The 23,817-nt window shown below is 39.9% G+C and overlaps 1 protein-coding gene across 36 annotated transcripts in view; it reads left to right on the top strand.

Moving 5' to 3' along the window:
• Positions 1-23,817, top strand: part of LOC124054897 (receptor-type tyrosine-protein phosphatase delta-like) — a 339,738-nt gene that overhangs the window by 267,686 nt on the left and 48,235 nt on the right. For 20 of the 36 annotated variants that reach the window (XM_046381409.1, XM_046381400.1, XM_046381396.1 and 17 more), the window contains 3 exons: positions 2,322-2,467; positions 4,438-4,579; positions 22,528-22,716. In XM_046381409.1, the coding sequence (XP_046237365.1) occupies positions 2,322-2,467; positions 4,438-4,579; positions 22,528-22,716 (477 nt within the window). Of the gene's footprint in view, positions 1-2,321; positions 2,471-4,437; positions 4,580-22,527; positions 22,717-23,817 lie in introns of all 36 variants that reach the window. The other 16 variants (XM_046381377.1, XM_046381378.1, XM_046381390.1 and 13 more) reach the window with 1 other exon arrangement.

Genomic DNA, 23,817 nt, shown 5'->3' with positions numbered 1-23,817 from the left:
AGTGTCTGTGTGTGTGTGGATTTGTTAATGTGTGTGTGCACGCAAGACCGTGCGCATGTCATGAGGCAATCAGGTGATTTCCAGGACTCATTTGCCCAGTAGAAGCCCAGCTGCTTGCCTGTTTATCTGTTCGCCCTTTTGAGTACTGACCACACATCTTATGTCACCTCTCCACGAATCCTGCAGGTTAATTTGTCCCTCACTCTGTGCCGCCGCCGCCACTGCTGCTGGGCAATACAGTCTTGAAGGAAAAATCAGTCTGCACAAAGGCACGCGAACAAGCACAATCACACATTCTCACACACATGAGGTGGTTCAGATGGTTGGCATTACTGCAGCTGTGTGGCCCCTAATGGCTTGCTGAAGTGATTGATAAAAGGCAAGCAGTTGCTCCGCAGGGGGACAGATGGAACTACACCTCCCACTGAAGCTGGCACTCAGGCTTCAGAGGAAAACACTGAGGGGGTCTGGTTTAGCACTGCGACATTATTGCTATTGAAATTAGTCTTGATCAGCATGATAAAGCTGAAATGTAAATCTCACAATCAAAATCTCATCAGGGAGAGAAGGGTTCCTTTGATTACTTATCACTTTCATGTGTTTTCATTTTTCAGCTGTTGGAATAGAAACGTAAGCTCATGAGCAGGAACTGATTGTCCTGGAGGGGGGAAAAAGGGACGAAACAGAACTCAATTCCTGGAATTGAAAGTAAACAGAGAATCACAGTGGCTGACAAAGCCTGAATTATATTGGATCATATTTTACTTGACAAACTGGCAGAGCAGAGCTGCAGCTCTCGTCACTGTTGGGGAGCAAATGCTATTGTACAGTGTTGTAAAACTACCACAGTAGATGGGAACGTCCATGCCATGCTCACACAAAGCAAATACTGTTCCACTCTGCTATTCTCTCACCAAAACTCCCCTGCATTTTTAGCATTTTTATCCTCATTGCCTTTACACTTGACTTGTTGCACTGAATTGAGGGACCAATTAGGAGCAACACAATGCTCACATCGCTGATCAGAGCATTGCAAGGACCTTATCAGGTGAGTGTCTCATTTGCGTGGGGCACAACCGCTGTTCCGATTGGTGGTTTTCTAGGGATTAGTGTTGTCAGCTAGCGAACTGACAGAAAAGCTTCTGCTTCTGTGCAGCTGTTGGCAAATATGAGCCTGTTTTATGAGACACACTTAATGGTCACATGATCTATGTCCAAGGAACAGCATGTTAACAGCGTGAAGGGCAACAACTTGTTAAGCTGAATGACACAAAGCCCCAGTTCACAGAAAATAACCCTTTCACATAAAGTATAAGAAAGTGCCAAGTGATCTTACCTTAAAGGTTTAGCAAGTAGGAGCGAAAAGTCACAAGTTTTCATTAGTGTGAAACCAGCTGAGATGAAAAATCACTGCAATACCATGTTGCACCACATTGGTTCTATGGAGGGTTGTGGCCTTTTGTGTTTTTCACATTTCTACTGTCGGAGAGGATAAGAAGAGAGCTGTTCAGTTACTGGCAATCTGCAACTACGCCGCCAGACGCTACCAAATCCTACACACTAAATCTTTAAGGTTTTTCACACTTTGAGAAACCGTCCTTCCCCCTTAGTGGCATTTGAATTGAGTTGTCATTACGTATTACAAAGCGGAGAGTTGAAGAATAGTCGCAATTTCCTGTATAGCTATGTTGAACCGTGAACTGTTTCTACATGCCAGTGTACATTTACTGATTTTATTTAGTGACAGTAATATATAGCAACCACAAAAACACTTTTCTTCCTGTCACAGAGAAAAGAGACATTTTTTTCACAAAAGTTTGCAACTTTGACACAATTGCTGTCCTTTTTTAATAACTGACATCCACATTTCAGAATAAATCAGACGTCAAGAATATTATCTTTTCTATTTCTTTTCCTCAGTGATTGGTCTTCTTTCATTCATTCTCACAAAAAAATGTCCTTTTATCTAAGAATTCCTCCCTAAAACTCCCCAAAAAGTCCCAGTCAGTTATCTGTCAGAGGAGGTTTTACATACAAACATTTCCAGGGTCAAGTTAAAAAGCTTTGCACATGGTACTCCCAAGACCTCTGTTCTTTAACTGATCTTAACCACTGATTTTCTCTTGCAAAATAAAGTCAGTACAATCTCTTGTCTCGACCGCCAAAGACAATCCTCTTAACAGCCACATGCTGAAATCTGCAACTTTATTATTTTCTAGTGTGCCCGGCTTGATAAGAGAGATTAATTGCTCTGTCTGCAACAGTTAGCACGCTCGCTAACTATTTTTCTTATCTTTTATTGTGTTTCTGTCTGTCTCCAGCACCACCAAAGTTTTTAAGAACCCCCAATGACCAAACAGGCGTGCAAGGAGGTGTGGCATCCTTCATCTGCCAAGCGACTGGAGATCCACGGCCGAAGATTGTGTGGAACAAGAAGGGGAAGAAAGTCAGCAACCAGAGATTTGAGGTATTAGGTCTATTGTTCTGATGTAAAATGCTCGACAAAATTGGAATGCTTCAGCACTGCTTTAGGCTCTGCTTGCACATAATCCATCGCGCCGAGCCCCGCTCACTTGCTTTTCGCCTTGACTTGCCACCACGCATTAGCAGGCTTTAACAATCATACTGGTCAAGCTTTTAAACATGTTTGATTTTTAATGAGCGAGTACACGAAAGATCTGGGGACAGATTTGTAATTTAAAAAGAAAAAAAAAAGACAAGAAAAAAAGCAATTGGCTAGAAGAAAAAACAACTTGTGGTGTGACCCAGATACCTACCATTAGCATCATGCCACATTTGCCAGCTTTCTATAAAGTGAAAGAGGAAAAAGGCGCTTTCACTTCGAAATATCCTTTTGCTTTGTGGCATCTTTATCTAAATGCATGTCCTACCATCCTCATTTTGGCTGAAGCTTTGATTTCTGGTCAGCTCTAATCTGCACTTGGGCTCAGTACCCATGAGAAATAACACATCATCACAGAACACTGATAAGATTTCTATTAATTTCTGTGTCAGTCCTCGGGACTATCATGTTGTCACTACCCCCCCCCACCCCCCCCTTCTCTAGATGCCATATTTGCTTGCTACTGCTCAGCAGCAATGGCTTAACAGAGCTTGGAGACCTCTTCCCGCCTCCTCTTTGCGTCTCATAACCACAGAAATCTAATCTTATCAGAGTTCATCGCATTTGCATTGCATGTTGTGCTGAATACCAACACTCTAGTTTTCATTCCCTGGTTGTCTCGCAGGGCTTGCTGGCTGTGGTCATTCCGTGCCCATTCAATCACGCAGTGCCACCCCATCTTCTAACAAAAACCCATTTCCCTTTAGAAGTCTCACAACTTCCTTTCTAATTCACTCTTTCAGCTTTGACTAAGACAGCAAACAGTTTTTTTTTCTTTTACCATCACCTGCTGTCAGCTTGAATGCCAACACTGCTGGATCGCTTGACCAATGAAATGTTGAAATGTACTGTTAACCAATACATGCACAGATTTATTGTTAACTTTAAAAATGTCCGTAGGCCTCTGTGTGTGTGTGTTTGTGTGTGTGTGTGTGTGTGTGTGTGTGTGTGTGTGCGCGCGCGTGTGTGTTTGGCGCAGAGGTCTCAGGCCTATATTTATTGAAATCTACCTCTATGCTTAAAAGAGAATGAGTTATGACACAGGCTTTCTAAAATCAGTGAGTATACAACATGTAGCATGCAAAAAATAGCTGAATAAGCTACAACAAACACCTGTTTGTGAGCATTTTATGTGTCGTTCGTCCAATACAGTCGGTCCTGTCTTTTGTACCACTATCTCACCTCATGGTACAACTGTCCTTAACCGTTTATCAAGCCACTTTTAACTGTTTGTGCTTGTTTCTTGTCCCATTGACACAATCCAGTGTGATGCATTTTTCAAGGGATAGAATGTTAACTTTAAGAGTGGGACACATTCAGATTTAAATTTCACTCCACAACCCGACATCCTGAGCAAAAATTTTCTGACCAAGGTAACCTTCCCCATTCTTAAAGTTAGTCAGCCGCATCGATTATTTTACCAAGTACTGCACAGTTAAGTTAAACTATACATCATGTTGCTTATTAACTTGAAGACAGAGCAACTGAATACACAGAGCAGAAGCATCTAATAAGTAACTACAACAATAAACCAAAAAGAAATTTAAAAAATCATATATTTTCCGTAGCTAAATACAATCTATAAGATTCTGAAGCTACTATTTGTAAATGTACAGTACAAAACCACAGCAGCTTTTGTTTCTGTCACAGGAAGCGCATTGTGTGAGTCACCATCAGTGTTGTTAGCCGAATGTCCTCAGTAGTGTTTTTTTTCTTTCTTTCTTTTCTTGTTTGGTATTTGTCTGCGGAAGGTCCCTCACCTGTTATGAACCAAAAAATCTCCTTTAACATTATCCTGTCTCTCGCACCTGCAGGTGATTGAGTTCGACGACGGCTCTGGTTCAGTGCTAAGAATTCAACCGTTGCGCACACCCCGAGATGAAGCCATATATGAATGCGTCGCCTCCAACAGTGTTGGAGAGACGAGCGCTACCACCAGACTCACTGTTTTACGTGGTAGGTCCTTCACAACAACCCCAAAAGAAAACATACACACACACCATTAACATGCACTTCCCCTCCCAGCTAACCCAGGTAAGCTTGCATTTACTTGTTTTATGTCTGTCCTGTCCTCTTTTCTTTGTTTCTCACTGTCATCATGCACAGTCAGACCCAATTAGAGACTCACACTCACACTTACGCTAACGTTGTGTATTCTAACTTGATAAGATTTAGTCCATTAGCCATTTAGCCAAGTAAGTTTCCGTTTCTAAGTGACTTAAGTCATTTGCATACATATTCCTGACACAATAATTAAGATGCCAGTTAAATTATGCAAATAGCCATCCGTTCCTTGCCTGCGGTCGTTTAATGGAAAAGCTCAGCAATAATTTTCAAATCAGTCATTTTTCATCTCTGCACTTCAGCTTTGATATCCATTTGACCGTGTAGAAAATAAAGCAGTGTATTCTCGTGTGACTAACAAGCATACATTGTTTCTAAGGTAGTATTCTGGTGGCAGGTTACTTCAATGCTAGTATCTTCCAGTGACTACTGTTAATAACCAGCAAAAACATGTGTAGCAACCCAGGCGGGAAAGGTCAGCCTCTTTGTTTACATCTAGTGAGCTGCGAGAGAAAAAGTCAGATGACAAACATCAAATTGTTTGACAGTACCTCTTTTATAATAAGCACTGAGCAAAATTTTATCTTGATTACACAAAACATTCCATTCAAAGGCAAATATGTGGTGGCCCTGAGCTCAAAAGGCTGCTTAATATCTCTCTAAAACATGACTTGTTTGGCTGTGAATGGAGAAAATGGCTTTAGAAAAAAAGCCTTGGGCTGCCTGAATGAGGTGTGCTCCATTATGTGCCACAATTACACAACATGGCAAATGAGTTCCTATTGAGAGGGGTGCTTCCATACTATAGAAAAAAAGCTGGCTCTATGAGTCTCTGAAGCCAACCACCCCCTCCACCCCCCCCGCTTCTTATCTCACCAATGAGCCAACAAAAGGCCCTCTGCACTGTCTCCAGAGGCCGATTGAAAGAGAAAGATGGCACGTTCACATGCAGCCCTCTCCTGTTTACTCTGAGCACAAAGTGAGAGTGTGTGTGTGGGTGTGTGCTTTCTCTCACACATGCAATAGTGTGCACATTCTCTGTCCGGTTCTACTCTTTCTCTATCGCTGTTTTTCCCTTCACACACACACACACACACACACACACAGATAGATAGGTGCAGGCGAGTATGGAAGCTGCTTTTCCCGGCTCCACAGCCTAGCATTAGCATGTTTATTACTATTTCCATTTTGCTTCTCTGCTTGCCCTCCTTTCCCATCAATGTATTAAAGGTGAGAAGAGGCCTATCATGGAACCACAAAAAAACAGGAAAAAGCTTTTTTCTTTCTTGCCTTTGGTGCAAATCAAAAATGTATGCTGTCTGTCCTCAGTCTCCCTTAGATACACATAAACCCAAAATATTAGCATTGTGAGTGGTTTAGGTAATAATCTACAAGATTTTGTATATAAATATGTGCTGATTTCACGACCTTCTGTCACCACTTGCAATGACATTCCAGTTATTCAAACTGCATGTGGACTACTTACATTTGCTAGACACCTGCTATCTCATAGGGCTTAGTGAGGAAATGTATTATCATGCACACTGGTAGCGATGCCTATAAAAAGCCAATAATGAATAAAAGGACTGCATAATTATTCTGAGCAATGATAGCAGTCATAACTCGACAGACAAAGGAAAGGAAGCAAGATGAAAATGAAATCTAAACAAAAGGAAAATGATGCCACGGTGCTGGCCACAGACAAGGATATCAAGGATTACTGCAATAAGATAAACTCTAGCAAGCCTTTTAATTTGAGTCTTTTCTTCAACCTTCCCAACTTGTTCCCAAGTTGTAAGCATCCATTATACAAACTGATTTCCTCCCTTATTCAAAGACCAAACATAAGGATGACTTTGCCTCTCCGGAAGCTGGGAATAAGCTGGCACACCGCATTTGTAAGGGAACCATACTGGACAAGGTAACATGAGGTTACGTCAAGGTTGCATTATACATTATTAAGGAGACCAAAAAGCTTCCTCCTTCCAAAACTACTTCATACAGTACAATAAATACAGCACTGCTGGCTTGCTACTCATCATTCCACATGACATAAACTGCAGTTTGAAAAACGCAACTGCACATTTTTTTACATTCGATCTGTCACCATCACCAGGAAAAATTATTTCTCTCCTTCTTTAGGTCTTTTAGTGGAGAAATACTAAACTTGCACACGAGTGTGTAATGCAGGATGGGAGAAATAAATAAATAAACAAAACAAAAGTGATACTACACCAGGCCTAATACATATAAAGTGACTGTTCGTTTAGTTCATTTGGGCTCCAATGGTCTGTGGAAACGACTGCAAAGCATCTGTTGTGGAAAGCTCGCCACAGGGGGTGATGCCTAATTCCATGAAGGAAAAGCACATTGTTGTAATTGCCATGCTATGAGGAGAGGGGATTCGAGGTGACAAATCCAAAGTACTGGGGGATATTAGTATTCGGATGGGCCTCTAACTTGATGGGAAATGCCATTAGTAATGAACTTGCGAGCTTAGAGAAGCGATTTGCATGAAAGGCGAACCCTGAAACGAAATGATGTTCCAAGTCAAATCTGCTAGGCCACGGCCTGAGGTGCACATTTCTTTCGTGTACTTTTTTTTGTGCCCTCTGTTTTGATTAACTATGAGATGGCCCACCTCATACGCTACTCGTGTCTTTGAATTAAGGTCATCTTGATTCAAACTGTAATTGAGAATGACAGGAAAGGATTGAGAAATGAAGGAACAGCACATTTTGAGTGTCACAGTTGGAATATTATTTCAGTGAAGTGGTATTTGAGCTCATTTGTGAATAATGTCTCTGAAAGATATTTGTGTTTGAACATATACTCTCAGAGACACCGTAACGAGCCCATCTGTCACTAAACAATGCTAATTCTGTAGTATTTCCTTTGTGTTCTTTTAATCATAAGTTTAAAAAAAAAGAAATCCCAGAAACTGTAGGCAACGCAGGGTCGAGAGTCTCTGCTAGCAGCAGCTCCACCAAAATGATGTGTGGATAAGAGTGCTGCAGTTCATGATTCAGGCGTGATTAAGGATTTATATTGCACCCTCATACTCCTATTATGCTGTCAACAGCCATTTCCTGTGCCCCACACACAAGTGTGCAAACTTATGCAGCTGTGCACAACTTGACAGCGGGAGCGGAAAATGGGAAGCCGCTCTCCTGTGACGGAAAAACAGAATGCATCATTTCCATTTGTATGGAATGGTGCAATGGCACAGTCAAAGCCATGTAGCCGAGGCAGATCTTTCCACATACAATGAAAGGGCTGCTACATAATCAGTGATTATTCATAGACAATGAAAGCATTTCGCTCTTTGTAATTATTCTGAGAAAAATGGATTCCACATTTAATAAAAGACACCAAATGCTGCCTATTTTATATTCCAACTGGAAAGTTGATATCGTTAAGATTATGGTGAACTTAAACCGTGTGGGCACACCTGCAAAGCATAAACCTGAGGAAAATTTGGAGTGAATGGAAAGAATAATTTAAAAACGTACCTTAATGCACATTCCTAACCTTAGTTTTTCATCTGTGTGGTCTTGCACCATTTACTCGGTGCATAATGCCTTCACTCTAAGTACAGAATGAGAGATGAACAAAAGCTGGTCTGCATGCTCAAATTGCTTAGCAAGATAAATGCTGTGTCAGCTGTCTCGGTTTGCCGGAGCAAGGGATGCAGGGGATGAAGCAAGTGACCATTGTAAAATTACTGTGCTTGTGATCAGTGGCTTGAAAAAGGGAGAGTGAGGGGCCAGCAGCTACCATGCAATTCTCTGGTTTGCTGGCAGGAGCTCTATAGATGGCAAGACCCGGGCCGCCACTTGGAACGCTCAATTTTGTTAGAAAAATACATTTTTCCTCCAAAAATGGAGTCTTGGAAACATGCTGACTCACTGTAGGAGTTTAACTCCTCTGTTGAATACAAAACAAAGACATTCCAAACTTCTTCAAACAGCATTTTAAGTCTGATGGAATTGTATAACGTCGGTCCAATATGAAGCACAAGTGAAACTGATATTTCTGACAGTTTGTCAGACTAGTACACTTGCTTGTCCTCGTCACTATGCACTAGTAGTTTCATAGATGCCCACTCCCTGTGGAATTCTCTCCCTGAGCAGTTCTGAGACTGTGCGGTCTGTTTTGATATATTTTAATGTGTTATTTTCTATATTCTTTGTAACCTCTGTAAAGTGTATTGTAGCAAAATGAAAAGTTCTACATAAATAAAATGTATTATTATCACTATCGCCATGTTTCTCAGAAACCAACATGCTTTCTCCTTAAGCATGCTGGGACAAGTGGAACAACTACACAGACTATCAGTTAGCTTTATGTCCATTAGATGTTTCATAAAATATCCATAGGCTGAGTTATTGCTTGGAATTTGTCCAATACCGACTTAATGCTGCTCTCCCCACAATTCATTATTGAAATTAAAAAGATGGAGTTGACTGTCCTCACAGAAAATGATCTCGTCTCAGAAAGAAATAATTAAATAACCCTCCACAGCCCCTTATATCTCACCGCGTGGCTAATCGTGGGAGCCAATCAGTATCTGTATTGTATGCAGGATGATTTAAGACAAAACCGCAGCCAACAAGATGGATGTTAGACTATATAGTCTGCATAGTGCCTAAGAAAACATCTGCTGGAGTCACAAAGGCGCTTGGGCTGTACTCTGAGCATGATAGATAACTGTGCACATGTTCTGACTCTGCATTTGTTTTAATAAAAGACACACACACACACACACACACACACACACACACACCACAAACCCAAAAAAACAAAAAAAACAGCCAGCTCCTGAATTAATAATTATTGATTGAGACAAATGAAGAATGTGTTTGTTTGCCCCCATCCCACCCCTATACTGGCCTTTGATGCCATTGTTTTCATTTAGGTGATGAGTGATTTCCAAAATGCAAACTGTTTCTCACAACTTATGAAAACACATCAACAGTAAAAACACAGTGAAAAAATGTTAGGTACTTGAAAAATGTTTCTTTGCAAATCAAATCCTTTGACCTAATCCCAAATGTACACATGCATGTAAAACAGCTAAATCTAATTTTGTTATTTGTTATTAAACTTAATGTCTGGTATCTGGTATAAGAGTCTCCAGCCACGCTAGCTGTATTGTGCGACTATATAAGTACAATGAGGTAAATGCTAACACCAGCATGCTAGAAGGCTAACTTTCCCAAAATGTCTATTCATTGCTGGTCAGAAGAAAAGATATATTTTATTTGTAATGTTTTCCATTTTTCTCTTATTTTAGCTTGTTAATTTCTATCTGATTTTGTGAACATTACATTGTCAACACGATTACAGGACATAACACGGTTTCATTCAGGAGTATTCCATTTGCTGAACTGGATGAGACACAAACTCGTAAAACGAAGAGTGCGTAAGTCGGAGCCAGGTAGCCAAGGGGTGCTAATGTCAGTAGCTTTGATCCCAACTGCACTCAGAAGTTATCTTCTACTAGATTAATTGGGCACTGCAGGGTCATCCTTAATGCATCTAATGATCTTGAGAAACTTTTCAAGCCACTTAAAACTACTCGCTAATTACAACCAAACATTATTTGACTGAGGAAAAGTGATGTGGCGAGAATCGATTTTTGGGCGTAATTAGTTGTCTATATGTTATTACTCTAAGTACAGTAAAGATGGGTGCAGTGACTAATTAGATGTTTTATGGCTGCATAAAAGAACTGGGGACAAAACCTTATAAAGTCTCATTGCAAATTATATCAGCTGTAAACCCAGCTGTCAAATCTCAAAACATGTGGCCTCAATACAGTCATTTCCATAATAAAATAATGCCACCCACTGCCTGCTGTGACACCCATCGTCTCCCAGAGTCACTTTTGGGGAGAATGGCTGTCTGGTAAATTTGAAAAGCCTGATATAACCCCCGTTTTCCATTAGGGCTCTTTGAGAGGCACGAGGTCCTCTCTGCAGGATGTTAGCAAGCATGAATAATCTCTATACTCCCCTCTCCTGTAGCAAGCTTTTAGCCGTATCAATAATTGAAATGGCTGGTGCTAGGTTTTTTCTTTCTCAGAAGGAAGTGAACTTGTATGAAGTCGGCTTCCTCAGACATTTAGAGCACACGTCTCTCAGAGTATTCTTCTGAGTCTGATGATACCATGTTCAAATGGTAGAGTCCCAGGCCGTGACCCATAAAGGTATCTGGCACTGTCATGCACAAAATGCTAAAAGTGATTTAAGCTCAGAGGATTTTGTGGAAGCTGACAGCTGATGGAATGCTTTCTTGCTATTAAAGTAATGCAAACCTCCACATGTACACAAACAGTCCTGCAGTCTTTCTTTCCCCTTAAACCGGTTTCTTAACATACATACACTGCTGCAAATACACAACTGATATGCCACGTGACAAACCAAGCAAAGGAATTAGGATCAGTTTGATCAGGCTGACCCCCATGCTTCTGAATGTATAGTACATGAAGGTTAATGAAGCAACTCAGTGTCTCGCAGTTTTGCCTTCTGTCTTTTTTCCTGCCCAGTAGGAAGACTCACCTGGTTGCTGATACTCTCCTGAGCCCATGCTGTCTGAAGGCTTCTGGTCTTGATTGGTTTTCCCTGAAAAGACAAAATAATTGAGTCAACATAAATAGTTAAATTTTTAATGGTAAAAGTTGACATGCAAACATATACTTTATTAAACTGTAAAACACCAAGCATCACATGGTCATCCCAAGTGGGCGGTAAGAGGGTAAATATACAATGTATAAGCCTGAAACATAAAAACAGAACAGATGTCTGGAAGCATGTGCTTCAAACGGGCAGGACTGTCAGTGAGAATGGAGGCATCTCTAAGGAAAAGGTAATGTGTGGTTGTTCATATATTCCCTGTCACGTCCTCTTTATTTGTAAATGCTTAATGCACTCAAGAGGATCAAATGGGGGTTGATGGACTGTTAATAAAAGATTTTTTTTCAAAAACGAAATAAAAAAGGAAGCGACTTCCTAAGGTGTTGAGAGAGAATAAGCAACATCAATTTTAGCTCTGTATTTTGCAAATAGCTCAAAGCATTGTCAAATAGTTGTCTTCCTTCCTCCTTTGAATATTCCTAAAAACAGAAAAAAATGCTCATTGCAGATAAGATGACAAGAGCAGAAGTTTGTTGTTTTGTGCTCTTTTTTTCCCTTTCCCCAACTCTAAATAAATGGGGCACTGTTTTGTGGAGTAAATGGAATCATTGCTCAAGGTAACAACCAGCAAATGGAATATGCAAAGTGAAATCCTGAAGAGGGTGGGAGAGGGACAGAAGGTAGAGAAGGCGGGAGACAGACAAAGACAAATCGAGGGAGATTTTTAACATCAGGCATCTTTTAAAGTCTCAGATGAGCCACGTCTGGACTGGGGCGCATAAAGTCAGTGATGAAGGCAAATGCAAAAAAACAATGGGAGCATGGAAGGAAGCCATGATTGTAGGTAGAAGAGGTCTTGAAATCTCCCCTTCTCCCTCTGCACCTTCCCTCTAGGTGATCTTTACTCAGAACAGTACATCTGTCTGAGCTGATGGGTAGTCTGTAAAGCAAGTTGGGATGGAGGGGGGGCAGCTTTGCAAGAAGCAAAGCTGGCTTCCTGCCTGCTTTGCTGCTTGCCTAGCCAGGCCTGTAGAGAAAGGCCCCCTCTCCGCCCTTCCTGCTTCATCTCTGCTTTTCATCTCCCTCTTTACCCATCCATTTTAGCACCACCCCTAAGGGGCAACCGACACTAACACTCACTCTCTGCTTTCATTCTCTTCCTCCCACTCCCTTCGCTTATGTTGTAAATGGAGGAATATCACAGCTAATCCGTCATGTTTATGAATGACATGGGGCCTAGGGAGAGGTTGGGGCGTCTTGCCAGAAGTGGCGTACATCTCTGTTGCATGCCCTCTGCTTGGCTGATCCAATCTGCCCCAGCAGCGATGGCCATAAAAAATGTCTATGGGGGATGGCAGGCTTGGAGGAAGATTAGGCGGGGTTATTTTAAAGCATAACTCGAGCCGTTTTTGACCTGGATCCAGTTTCCTCATGACTTCCAAACAAATTCTACCCAAATTTAAACCAAAATCCCAACAACTGCTTCTTTATGGAGCTCCTCGCACTTAAATGTAAGGCCTTCCAAAGCAGTCCTAAAGGGAGTAGTAGACACTCTACAAATCAATCTCAAAAGCATCCCATGATCCAACAATATGGCTACATCCTCTTTGTGGCAATATATAAAAAAATTGCAGGTGTGCACTGTGTCTTTTATGGCAGCACATGAATTGTGAAAACTGCTCATTTTTCTTGTAAGAAATGTACTTCTTTTACTGTACTTGAGATCAGACTTTTAAGTGTTTAAAAATGTCAGGTCATTTTATGAAATCATGTACCATGACACCAGTATGTTGACGTAGAGTTTTAAAACTAGTTCCCAATGTCATTCAGAATGAGGAACGACTCGATTTGTTCAACTGTGAAGGTTTTTCTGGGGGAAAAAAAAAGGCCTGGTGATTAATAGATTGACTCTACAATGGTTTCTTCATAATCTCAGGCATTAGGCAAGGGTTTTTAATGACAAATAAGCATCATTCAATTAATTATACAATCTCAGAGGGGATTTATGGAAGAAACAATCAGTGCAGGGCAGAGGGGGAGAGGATGCTATTTTTCACTAAGACAGAGTGCCATGAACCTCAGGTTATGAGAGCTTTCTACGCCTTTACCTTCCTCCTCCTATATTTTGTCCCAACGTTAATCATCACAGGAGTTTTAAAGAAGACACTGGGTAGTATTTCACAATCCATTCCAATTTGCTCCTTTAGGCAACAAAGGTGAAATAAAATTTAGTGGGTACTAAATGGTCTGCCCACAGACAGCAGTTTTCTCAAAGAGACTGTATTCGTTCAGCAAATTACTGAACTACCTTTTAGAGGTACCAAACTGGTGAGACTTAATGCCACTTTGACATGGAGTGGACCTGTACCTCTTAAAACTCTACTATGGAAAATTGGAATTAGCTGTTTGAGCCAACTGTGGCAAATTCACAGTAATATTCATTAGCAATGCTCTATACATGTAGAGTCAACTAATGAACAAAAACCAAAGTGTATTTTCATCAGCCCTGCTATGCTCTTAATGCTGATTTCTGCTGTACATGATTTTTCATTACACAAATTACAGTAAAACATGGAACATTTGCAAAAGTGTCACTGATGTTCTAGTTTTCTGAAAGTGTGCTTTGGCCATTTAGCTGAATTGAATTGAATTTTACAGGTACGGTGCTGCATATAAGGACAATTTTTCATGGTGTTTTTCATTTACAATCGCCCACCCTCAAATCTGTGAAATGGTTTATACTGTAAATAATTGACTTTTCTATGAAATTCTATGAAAATAGGGCCTTTGCACATACAGTAGAGACACAACACACACACATACAATTAGAGGGACTGCTGGTAGAATCCTGTTTCTAGGTTACTCATGATACATTTATATCCTCAGAGGAGATAAATGGATCATGGGCTTTCATAAAAAAAGATGAACTCTCCAGCACTCTGCTAGATACAACAGGATTAGTTCTGAACTCTATGTCATGTACAGACACATTTGTAAACCTGAACTGGAAAACAGGAATGCCTTCCCACTTAACATTTTCTCATATCAGTTCATCCAAGCCTCCAAAATATACAGAACTGTGGCCCCAGGCATATAATTGGGAGGTGCTCTCATGTTTGAGCTCTGCATGATTCTTTTCCAGTCTAGGCAATCTTAAAAACCACATCAGTCCAGAATCATGCCATGTTTTAAAACAATTTGGAGGTTGATTCAGAGTTCATCTGCCTGTGGACCTTTAAAAAGCAACTCAGGAAGGTGAATTTCAGAACTGTCCCCCACCGCATACTGCTGTGTGCCTTATTAGACAAAAGTGCTGAGCATTTTGTTTTCCATTATTGGATTAAGTCAAGCAATAGCTACCTTGTGCAGGTGCCAAGAGGCTTATTTGGGAAATCTGGCTCAAAGGAAGCTCTAGGGGAAAATCTAATCATATTTAAACTGGACAACATATGTGCCAAACAGCAGCGGGATGTATCAATGAAATAAATACAGGTTTTAGATTCTCTGAGGGTACTTAGGGAAAATTTAGATATCTCAATTCATCATTTCTTCTTTTTGCCCAGGAAAAGCTTTTCTAGCCTGCCTGACCTCCAGTGACTGACTATACCTGCCATTCATGACTTATGCTTTCCCCTTTCAATGTTAAGGGTCATCACTTGCATCCTAACTATTCCAAGCATTCTACCCAAGGCAATGCACTAAGACATCCATATGATGACAGCAATGTCCTGGCATGTGTGCAATAGTAATTATCCAAAGGTGTTCTTGCAGCTTATCCAACTCGAAGTTTAGGTAAGTAAAGCACAAAAACAAGTAGATTACAACAATATCATCAAATGTAGCTGTCATTTTAATAAAAATAGGAAATAAGATCCAAACCAAACAAGATATTAAAATATCTTAGGCTCACAGTTTGAAACTCATGTGGGGACAAGTTTCACCTCTGCAAAAGTTTATGGGCAGAATGATGGATGCGGTGTTGAGCAAAGCAACTCAGTCTGAGCCCAAGTTTGAGATAGTTTAAACAAGCTGTAGGTAGCTGATAAAGTAAATGGGTGGGGAGGGGGGGCTCAGATTTAGGCCCTGTCAGTCAGGTTGTAAAAATACACCTTTTTTTACCACAGCGTAAAGTGTACCTCGTGAGTAGAGCAAGGAAATCAGCTGCGATGGTGAAACATTAGAGGGTGGAGAGGTACCGAGAAAAATAGAACAGATGCCGTCATAGAATTGGCACAAAATGGAATTGCTGTCTGCCTTTGTTAATCAAGAGCTCTTACGTTTGGTTGAGTAATTTTGTTTTTGTGAAAACAAAAGCATAATTAACAGTTCCCTCTCCCATGCCAAAGAAAAAATAATAATTGAACACGTCAGTTGAACAGGAGCCGAACAGAACATTTTGTTGAAGAGGATTCAGGTCGTCTCTGAACGGATGTATTAACTAGGCTTGCAACTAATTTTTAGAGACCTGTAAACAAATTAGAATGGACAATGTTTCAGTGTTAATGTGTTCCAAATCAACAACCTCATTTTGAAAAAAAAAACAAAAGCAAAAGTTAATGCCACAATGAATGTCTGCTCAGAAAGAAATTTTAATGTATGTGCGTGAGTGAAGATTTGATTTGATTTTCTGAGACATTATTGCACTCCTACACGTCTTTCATCCTTCACCTTAATTTGTGTGCATGAAATTCCTTTCCTTATTAATTACCTTTTTGCTAGTTTATAAAACACCAAGTCCTAATTTAATTTAGGTCACCTAATGCATTAGCAAGCCATGAAACAAGCCAATTCCAAATGATGTCCTTGTGAGCGGCAAGAGTGTTGTATGATTAACATGATTAGCACCCTAACCCTGCTAAATTTTCCTATCTTCTTTCTCATTTTGTTTGAATTTTTGAGCACGGAAAGTGCTTTAATCTATTCCCTTCAACTTTATTTATTTATTTATTTATTTATTGCTATGGTGTGGTGGGAAAATGGCTTTGGCTCAGGCTGCTAAAAAAAATAAGAACTGCTGTCACACTCCATGGGTAATGTTTTGTGGTTCATCTTTTTACACTGGCTGAAATCTTATCTTGGAAAGGGTAGAGAGAATCAGATTCCTAAACTGGGCAAAAATAACCTCGGGGGGAGAGTAAAAAGCGCAGTGTAAAATCTAAGAGTGTCACATTTGAAGACATCTGCCCCAAACTCCCCCAGTTCCATAATCCAGCATCTTTGGCAAGGAAGGATTCCCAAACAACAATAGGTCTTAACACACACTTTTCTCCGCCGTGCCGCCACAGCAAGTGACCTGTGACAGCCTCTTTGAGGAGATTGTATCCACTCAAATATGTCCAACAAATATATCTTATTATGGCCTACAGGGATTTTCCCTGAAGAATAACCTCAACCACAGGGTGAAAAGTGTTGTTCTGCTTGGGAAGAAAAGGGTCAGACTGAAACCAATCCTTGTGCAGCAACCACGAAACTAAATCCAGAATGTGACCGGAAACAGTTATGTTTTTATGGCTTTACTTGGAAAGCCCTCTGCGACAAAAGGCTTATTTTCTTCTCAAATTCCTTTGTGCTTATTGGGTAATTTTGCAGCCAAATGTGATTTCAGAGACATAAAATAGCATCCACATCTTACACAATTAGACTTAAGGACTAGATTTACACTTTCTACACTGAACATTTTATTGCTTTTCTGTTACTACACAAGCAAGAACATTATTAATTTTACAATACTGACATTATAGTTACTATGTAAGAGTCAATCATCTTCACAGATAAAATATCGAACCCACTCCACTTAAAGCTGTACATCTACGAGCTTGGGGACATGCAACGCAGACTATCAACATCTAACAGTACCAACTGGGTGTTTAATTGATTTTTTCAAAAGCTGCGCTCTGTTCATCAAATAAAAATCTGCTGTCTACAGTGGTATCGATATTGTAAGTGCTAGGCAAGCTTTTTATTTTTTGTCAACATTTGCGAAGATAAACTCAAGCAGACATTCTGGCTTTAGTTTTACTGTCCAGTCCAACTGTTTTTTGTAATGAATTCCACTCCATACATGTAACTGAATTAGTCTCTTAATGCCTTGTACACATTACCTCAGACTGCACATACACACACAAGAGCCTTGGAGAAACACTAACTGTGCAAACATGTAAACAGAGAGAGATCACGTTTGAACGGTACCTTTATCTGTTGAGACTCAATTAGGCTTATTTAATTAGAGCCGAAACAAGGAGGATATTACTTGAGTTTGTCACTCAAGCCATTACACCACAGCAGGTGAGAAGTTTACTTTGTAGCTGTGAGTGCTTGTGTATATTGGTAGAAACTGCAGTATGATGACAAATTGTACTGAATTTATGCCGCACTCAAGCAGCATTTTGAAATTGAAATGGCCCCTGTTGTCATACAAGGTAAATGTGATTTCACTTGTGCTCGTATTTTGTACAAATGATCAATAGGTATAATTTGCTAATGGGTAGAGTTTATGTCCAATGGCCTCATGTCTTCTGCAAAAATCTGCTCACTGAGGTACTTTTTGAGCCAGTGTCCTCTTTATACTCCTCCCATACTTGGCAGCACACACTCATATGGCCTGATAGCCTGGCAGTGGCTAATGTGTGCAAATTGTCATTGGGAGTCTTTTTATATCAAGCACCAGTGCTCAGCACTTCTCTGGAAGGTGACTTCAGCATTTCCCTCCCTTCCATCTCATTTAGTGTGTAGATCCATTGTTGAATATACAGTATGGGTCTGGGAAGCAGAAACTGCCCTTGTCTTATACTGCCCTTGAGATTGCAGTTCCCAAAGAGATAGATTAAGCAAGTGGAGAAAGTCTGTAAAAACCCTTTTTTTCTGCAAATTTCATCTTTCAACTCTGACTTTTATATATATATATATATGTCTACATTGCTCAGGATAGCTTTGCCCTGTATATATGTCATTATAACACCTTCCCTCCTCTCTCTTTATCTCACACACACACACACACACACACACTCAAAAACAACTGCGCAACATGCAGACTTTTCCAATTTCCACTCCTAACAGGATACAACTCAGAGTTCTTTAAGTAATGAAGCAGCTTCCGGCTGATAATTTATGAAAGCACAAGTCGAAATACAACCTCTTGACTGTTACTGCACACATAGCACATGCAAAAAACTGCTGGCCACTTGCCCTCTGATTAATTCTTTCATTCTTTACCTTTAACACATTGTCAATAACCCAATTTCTGCCAAAAACATACCACTAACATGCCGTGGCTCAAATTAAATAGTGATTAATCTGATTTCATTTTGGTCTCTTAGTCTTGTAAGTAAAACGGTGCAGCAGCTCTGCTGACATGAGCTGTTAATCACAGCACAAGTTCGCAAATGTGTTCAATTTCCCTGCCGTTATTTATTATCACAATGGCAATTCACTCTGTGAAGTAAATGAGGGTATAGCAAAGAGTTGCAAGGAACTTGAGAAAATCAAGTGGTTATTCTTTTATTTTTAATCTCAAGTTTAATTGTGTGAGGCCAACAGGCCTACAGACTATGACCTCCTGTCAGGCTACTTCATGCAGCTAGGTTAACATTTACAGAATAAATATGAACTTAATTTCAGGACTGGAACTGAGCCAGAAAGTGGTTCATTGCATTCAATGAATTGCTCTTATTAATCACTAAATCAGCTTTTGTTAACAAGTATAATTTATAGTGGTGTTAAATTGCAGTTGGACCAGCCCTTAACCAAAATGTAGATTTCGAAAGGCTGAATGCCAACAAATACTGAATACAGACTGAAGCAGAATGTTCGGATTGATAAAAACATCTCGTGAATTATTACATCTTAGATAATAGGTAAGTTTTTTTTCGGAAAATGTATTCGTTGCAACATGACCGACCTCGTGAGGCAGTTTTGGTATTTTCTGTATTATTAAGTGTAATACTATTTCAGTTTGGGGAATCCCAGAACCTCAAAAGCTTTAACATTATGAAGGACTTGTTGTCTGGTTGATTAAACAGGGACTAGAATTTATCTCTGCAGGTCATGTCTGAGGGCTGACCTACTTTCTTGTTGTTGTTTTCCAGTTATTAGTCAGAACCCATCCATTTTCAGGGAAACATAGAAAACACTAGCTAAACGTGTATATTGTGAGAGTGAACTGGCCCACAGAATGAATACATTTTGATTATATCTTTTATTTTGTTGGTAATAATCACATTACACAAGCGCGCAAGTTTTACTGTCATAACTGGCACAGCATTGATGCAGGCATTTGCTTAATTTTAATTTTAAGATACCTCACAGTTGATGTCATGACTTCGTGGTCACTCTAGAGGAGCACGAGTGCACAACGCAGCTGTAAAATACATTTCTGGGCTGAGCAGAAATGCATTGAAAGTCCAGAAACCTTTGCAACAGATCATTCATTTGAAATGCTCTGCTTTGAGTCATATCAGCTGCCTGCACTGGAGTTACAGACTGGCATCAGATTCTAGAGAAGATGCAAGATACGTTTTGCGAAAATGCCCTTTATACACTTGACCCGGCCTCACTTTCTTTTTTTTTTTTTTTTACAATTTTAGTTGTGCATATGTTAATCAGTTTGAGCAATTCAGACATTACCGTAATACTACTGTCATTCTTTCTTTCTTTTTTTTTTTTTGAAAAGCTATCATGTTGCCCTAAGCTACGCCATTTACAATTTAAAATGAATGTTGTCCCACATCCTCTTCTTTTCTCCTTACAGCTGAATTACCAGAGACTTTCAGACTGCAGCATGAGAACAATTCTGACTTCTGAAAGGACAGCTAAATTATGATCTCTTGAGCACTTTGTTTTAGAATACATTGCAATTTCACAGGAGTTGCTTTTTAGTTCGCATGGATTGTCACATCCAATTACTATATTCAACACGCATCCATGCTTCGAGGCTTGCTTCTGGCTATTGTGTTTGATCAGGTATACTTTTGACTCACTGTAGAATCGACTAATTGTCTGTTCGACCTTGAACAGACTGAAGGGAGCTTGGACAGGAGCTGCCTTGTACGATTAATTCCTTTCTCCCTCCTCCTTGCCTTCCTCCATTTGAACGAGCACCTTTGAAAGTGCAGTTTCTCACACTGGACTATTTCTTCATTCCTTGATGACTGTTAATGTGGAGCTTTTGTAAAAGATAAATTGTTAACACAAATACATTTTTCTCAACTTCAAGTTTAGTCTTCAAGCAAAAAACACCTGGAAATGGTCATGTGAATGATGATCACAGTGAATGCTCACACCTTTTAAAAACCTAATATTGAACTTTTTTTTTTTGACTGTGTTGATGTTGGAAGCTTAACACATGAACATCTGAAATTTGTAGAACACTTTGTTCATAGCTGATATGAACAGTGCCAAAAAAACAACAAGATCATAAGATATAAAGGGACACTGGGGGAATTTCTGAATGTTTCATACCAGAATTTGTTCCATCCTCCAACTCCAGTATGCCAGAGAACTACAGACTTAAAACAGAATAAAACTGAGGCATTTCTCATATCTTAATGGATAGTGAAAGGGATAAAGACAGCATATATTGCACATCATGTCAAGGACTTATAGTGATGAACCATCAGAGGATGCATAGGCCAAGACAACAACCAGAGTGGAAATCCTGCATTATATAGGATTGGAATTCACTGAACCAATTTGAAGAAACTAAAGATAATACTGATGTGTGACTGGTCTTTCTCAAAACACTCAACAAACAGTATCGTTCTGTGGAAACACATGTCAGTTCAGGCAGGGACACAGAGTTGTGTTGGAAAGTTTTGCAGTTCAGTCTGAAGTCACTCATTTGTAATACAGTCTCTTTCTGAGAAGATTTATCCATTGAGGTGGTTTCTCATGCCAGATACCCAAAAGCATTGTTGGAAGGCGGCCATGATTGTCGTTTGGCTGTGTGCAGGCTATGGCATCTCAAAGCTGTTTCCAGACTGATGTCGCCTCATGAAAATTTAATGAAGAAAGTGTTTCCAAAAAGGTGGCGTTTACAAGAGCAACGGAAGACACTAATTAGCCATATCACAGCAGGGAAAGGAAAACTTAAAGGTGCACATAAACCTCATTGGCATTCCAAATGAGCAGGTTTTGTTTTGCAGATTAACACTTAGCTAACATTGCAGAGAGGCAGACATTTTGCATATGGAGATGTTGTGGATGGAATATTCCACACTCCCAGATCATCACTCACTGCAAGACAAAAATACTTCCTCTTAAGAACTTCAGACAAAGCTGCCACAGGCTTTGAATTTCTTTGTTTTGCTAAAAAGAACATGTTTGGAGCAAGGAGCAGTGTGAGTTATCGTCTGTCACATCTCAAAGAGCAGCGAGATGTAGCCCGCCCCTTGTTTAGTCAGTAAGTTGAGACGCAGGCAGAAACAAGACAGCTTATACAAGACAGCAAAGCCACCTGCCATCATCAAAGAACTTCAAAGCTCCACCTCAATGGAATATATGTTAACTCAATGTAGCTGTGGCTTATATGCTTATCGGCTTTCTTGCTAAGACTTTGATTAGAAAATAGATATCGGCATCATGTTAGTGGTATCTAGTTCGTGGTCAATTTTCAAATAAAAAGAAAGATATATCTTGTTGATTAATGACTTTTAAAAGGTGGCCTTAGGCGTATTTTCCAACATGTGGACAGATGGATGCCTCTGAGTCCTCATGCTAAGCTAAGCTAAACTCAGAGATACCTAGCAATAGCTTCATATTTCATAGACAGGAATCAGTGGCATCTATCTTGCTGACTATTACTTAGCAAAAAGGCAAATATGTTTGTTTCCCCAAATATTCCTGAACTAATCATTTTAATTATTTTGAGATTCCTAAACCATGTCATAGTCCATTTTCATTTTCGCTAATTTTGTGCCATTGTCAGTACCAAATTCTGGCAGGGAAGACTGTTGTTAAACGCTGTGGGGTATTTTTTTTTGGTTTGTTTTTCCAGAGTTAATATTCTAAGAAAAACAGATTTTTATTTCACTACAGTACTGTGTCTTTGCCTGTTCACACACCCTTTATATCTGACCAAAAACGTCTTTATCTTTCGCTCATTGCGTTGCTCTGCAGTCTTTTGACTATAATGTCCACTGGCACTCCCTCCTTGCTGGATTCATTCTCAATCTGACCTCTGCTACAATGTCTCTCATTTATCTCCAGAGGACCAACTGCCCCCTGGTTTCCCCACCATAGACATGGGCCCACAGTTGAAAGTGGTGGAGCGAACACGCACTGCCACCATGCTCTGTGCTGCCAGTGGCAACCCCGACCCTGACATCTCCTGGTTCAAAGACTTCCTTCCTGTCAACACCACCAACAACAATGGACGCATTAAACAGCTCAGATCAGGTAGGTTTCCTCTGCTGAAAACTTAATTATAAAACAGGGAGTCTTCTTTCTTGTGATCCTCTATCTGATCTGTTCCCCCTGTTGTCTCCTCTGTTCTTTCATCCTCTTCTTCCTCCCATAATTTAACTTCTCATTTGGCTTTTCATTTTGTAGGTAATGGCATTGTCTCTACTATTTCCTGTCCACTACTCTCTGTACACCCCGGTGTGTGTTGTCTGTATTGTGTGTCTCCCTTTGTCTTCCAGTGTTGTCATGGGCTGTTGGGATTGTTACCCCCTCTGTGTTTGCTGGCTTTTGCCCTAACTTCTGCCCTCATTGCTCACTGCTGTGACTTTTTACAATGACTTGTTTTGCTGTTTTGTGTTGATTTCCTTTCCACTGCATTGGTGCAGTAGTTCTTTTTTATTATTATTTTGGATCCATTCTCTCCATTTCTTATGTCTTTTTTCAACAATTAATACCCAACATTCGGCTTCATTCAGTATCTGCTAGAGAGTGCATCCGATTTTAAAATAGGAAAACTCTGAGAAAAGCAAATTAATCATCGTCCTTGTGCATTTGTGGAAATTTTACTTTCGAAAGAGGGATCCATAAACATCCTCTGAATATTTGCATGATAAGAACTTTCTTTAAGAAAAACATTTTAATTCTGGACACTAATCAGCCACAGTAGTGCGTAAAACTCCATAAGGCTTTTCCCCTACCCCTTGATTCTTTCAGTTTACAGTCCTTGCTTCAATGTGTAGATGCCAGTTTTGTTTTTATTTGCCTGTGACATACTCTAATATACCCATTCAGCTGAATATACCAAGTTTGATTTCAATATCTCAATCCAAAGAGATTATTCTATTTTCCAAAATATTTTTTCATAAATCATAGTTTGCAGCTTTATGTGCCAGCTAATGGCAACACATTAGCACAACTACTTGTAAATTTTAAGTCTTGTATGTTTGACCACCTGTCTTCACAGATTTCACAGCTGTCCTTTGTTAAATCGTCTTGTTAACCTTACTTCCTTTATGACTTGTTTTCAACAGAACTGTGTAGAATTAACCCTTATTTCTAATGTGCGACTTTGTCACGTAGACTTATTAAAGTATT

The sequence above is a fragment of the Scatophagus argus genome, chromosome 23 (genome assembly GCF_020382885.2).
Source record: "Scatophagus argus isolate fScaArg1 chromosome 23, fScaArg1.pri, whole genome shotgun sequence".
NCBI lineage: Eukaryota > Metazoa > Chordata > Actinopteri > Scatophagidae > Scatophagus > Scatophagus argus.
The sequence above is the reverse complement of the archived record's forward strand: the minus strand, read 5'-3'. Positions and strand labels throughout refer to the sequence as shown.